The sequence below is a fragment of the Echinops telfairi genome, unplaced genomic scaffold (assembly GCF_000313985.2).
Source record: "Echinops telfairi isolate 266 unplaced genomic scaffold, ASM31398v2 ScPeMD7_7424;HRSCAF=8462, whole genome shotgun sequence".
NCBI classification, from domain to species: Eukaryota; Metazoa; Chordata; class Mammalia; order Afrosoricida; family Tenrecidae; genus Echinops; species Echinops telfairi.
Window position 1 is genome coordinate 7,773,685 of NW_022111324.1, and position 1,994 is coordinate 7,775,678.

At 57.2% G+C, this 1,994-nt stretch overlaps 1 protein-coding gene across 1 annotated transcript in view; it reads right to left on the bottom strand.

Moving 5' to 3' along the window:
- GPR161 (G protein-coupled receptor 161) overlaps positions 1-1,994 on the bottom strand; it is a 47,614-nt gene that overhangs the window by 2,867 nt on the left and 42,753 nt on the right. Inside the window, exons 5-6 of the mRNA XM_030887762.2 lie at positions 1,736-1,908; positions 1,619-1,625 (exon numbers count right to left, since the gene is read on the bottom strand). Of these exons, the coding sequence (XP_030743622.2) occupies positions 1,619-1,625; positions 1,736-1,908 (180 nt within the window). The remainder of the gene's footprint in view (positions 1-1,618; positions 1,626-1,735; positions 1,909-1,994) is intronic.

Below are 1,994 nucleotides of genomic sequence, written 5' to 3' on the forward strand. Positions count from 1 at the left end.
ACACACACACACACACACACACACACACACACACACACGACAGATAGCCCTGTCCTCCACAGCAGGGGGTTCAGTCTGGGAAGAGTGAGGCGGCGTGGCACGGGTAGAAAGGAGAGGCAAACCAAACTCCGATTGAGGGTGGCAGAGACCGTGCAGCTTTACGGAAGCAGACAGCCTCATATTTTTCCTCAGGAGCCGGGCTGGTTTTGAACTGCTGACCTTGGGGTAAGCAGCCTAACCCACAGCACCACTAGGGTTTGGCAGGTGCTGAATGAGTGGAGCCATTACTAATAACACAGCTGAAGCTCACTGAGGCCGGCGGCCCCGAAGCCTAGTCTCGGTTTTCTGCCTACGCTACTTCAGGTGCCCGACCACCTTCTGCCTGGCTGCCAAAGTCACGGCTCTGGAGGCAGCTCGGACAGCCAGCAACGCCCCTACAGCACGGAGCACAACTGCCCCAGGGTCTGCAAGGCGATTCTCTGGACAGAAACAAAGGGCCACATCTTGCTCCTGCAGGAAGCTGGTAGGTTCCAACCTCTGACCTTTCTGTCAGCCTCCAGCTTCCTGGGCTCCTTTGCCGACTCCGTTTCTCCCCTTCAGAGAAGGCCTTTTCTCACATCGCCCACCCCTGCACCCCTGCAACTTACAAATCCCCGCCACTGTTCCCCTGCCAGGCGACTCCCACTGCCCCGTCCACAGCTCTCGCCACACTTGAAGCAGCTTTACTGAGACAAATGCCCCCTCCGTCCCCAGTGCCTGCACCCAGATTCCAGCCCCAGTGGGTAACAGATATGCTAGGCCCTCCAGCTCTCCCTCAGCCCCAGAGCTGTGGGTCTGATCGGTCAACCCGGCCAGCCTCTCGCCCAAGGCCCCGTGAGGTCCCCGATGGTGTGCTTGGCAAGTACAGGACATGTACTCACAGATCCCCGTGAGCAAGCAGGGGTAGCCTCGGGCATCACGAAGCACCTGCTGGGAGATAGGAGCAGCCCTGGGTTTGCAAGACCCTTCGGGGAGAAGCTGCAGCCACGGGGTGGGGATTTGTCGAGATGTGCTTCTTCGGGGAAGACGGAGCTTGCGGCAGGCAGAGTACACACATCTGACGTGCGTGGAAGGCAGCCCTGGGCCAGGTGCTCAGGTGTGTGCGCTAACATCGCTGTGCCTTTTGATTCTCCCAACAGCCCTGGGACGTGGGGTTGGCACTCTCATTTCAAAGAAGTCTTCACTCGCTGCCATCACGGCCCTTCTGACCCACAGCCACGCTACGAGACAGGGTAGAACTGTCCCTGTGGGTTTCCAAAGTGTCACTCTTTATGGGAGTAGAAAACTTCAGCTTTCTCCAAAGGAGCAGATGGTGATTTCGAACAGCTGACCTTGAGGTGAGCATCCCAATACAAAATCCACTAGACCGCTGGGGCTCTAGTAACTAGGATATTGGAAAGAAATTTAGCAACTTTTGTGGGAGATTGCACCGCTCCGAACAAGCCAAATGGAGACTGAAAACCAGGCAGGCAGGCTCCCGAGCCTGTGCCTCGCCACTAATTACTGTCATTGCAGTACCAGCCCACAATCCTTAAGCATTGCAACTTTACACAGGTTTTTTATTTAACTGTACCCTCACCATAACCCTGCGGGGCCAACCAAACCAGTAAGTGTGATCCCATTTTGTAGAGGAAGAAAGAGAGGGCAGAAAGAGTAGAGAGCAGGCTGGGTTGGCACAGGGGCTGGTGCTGCCCACATGCCCCTCGTACACACAGCGGGAGCATCTGTCCTCCCAGCTCAGAAAGGCAACAGACTGACAATCACCTGAGTCCTGTGAGCAGCTGAAGCCAGTGTCCCCGGTGCTGCTGCTGTGGCCCAGGGGCTGTCCGCCGGCCATGAGCGCCGTGAGGTGTGGCGACAGGCCCAGGTCTGAAAGACAAGGTCAGCAGTGAGGGCTCAGACACAAGGGGACTGGAGCCAAGACCCTCTCTCAGCCAGCCCTCTGTCCTTCTCAG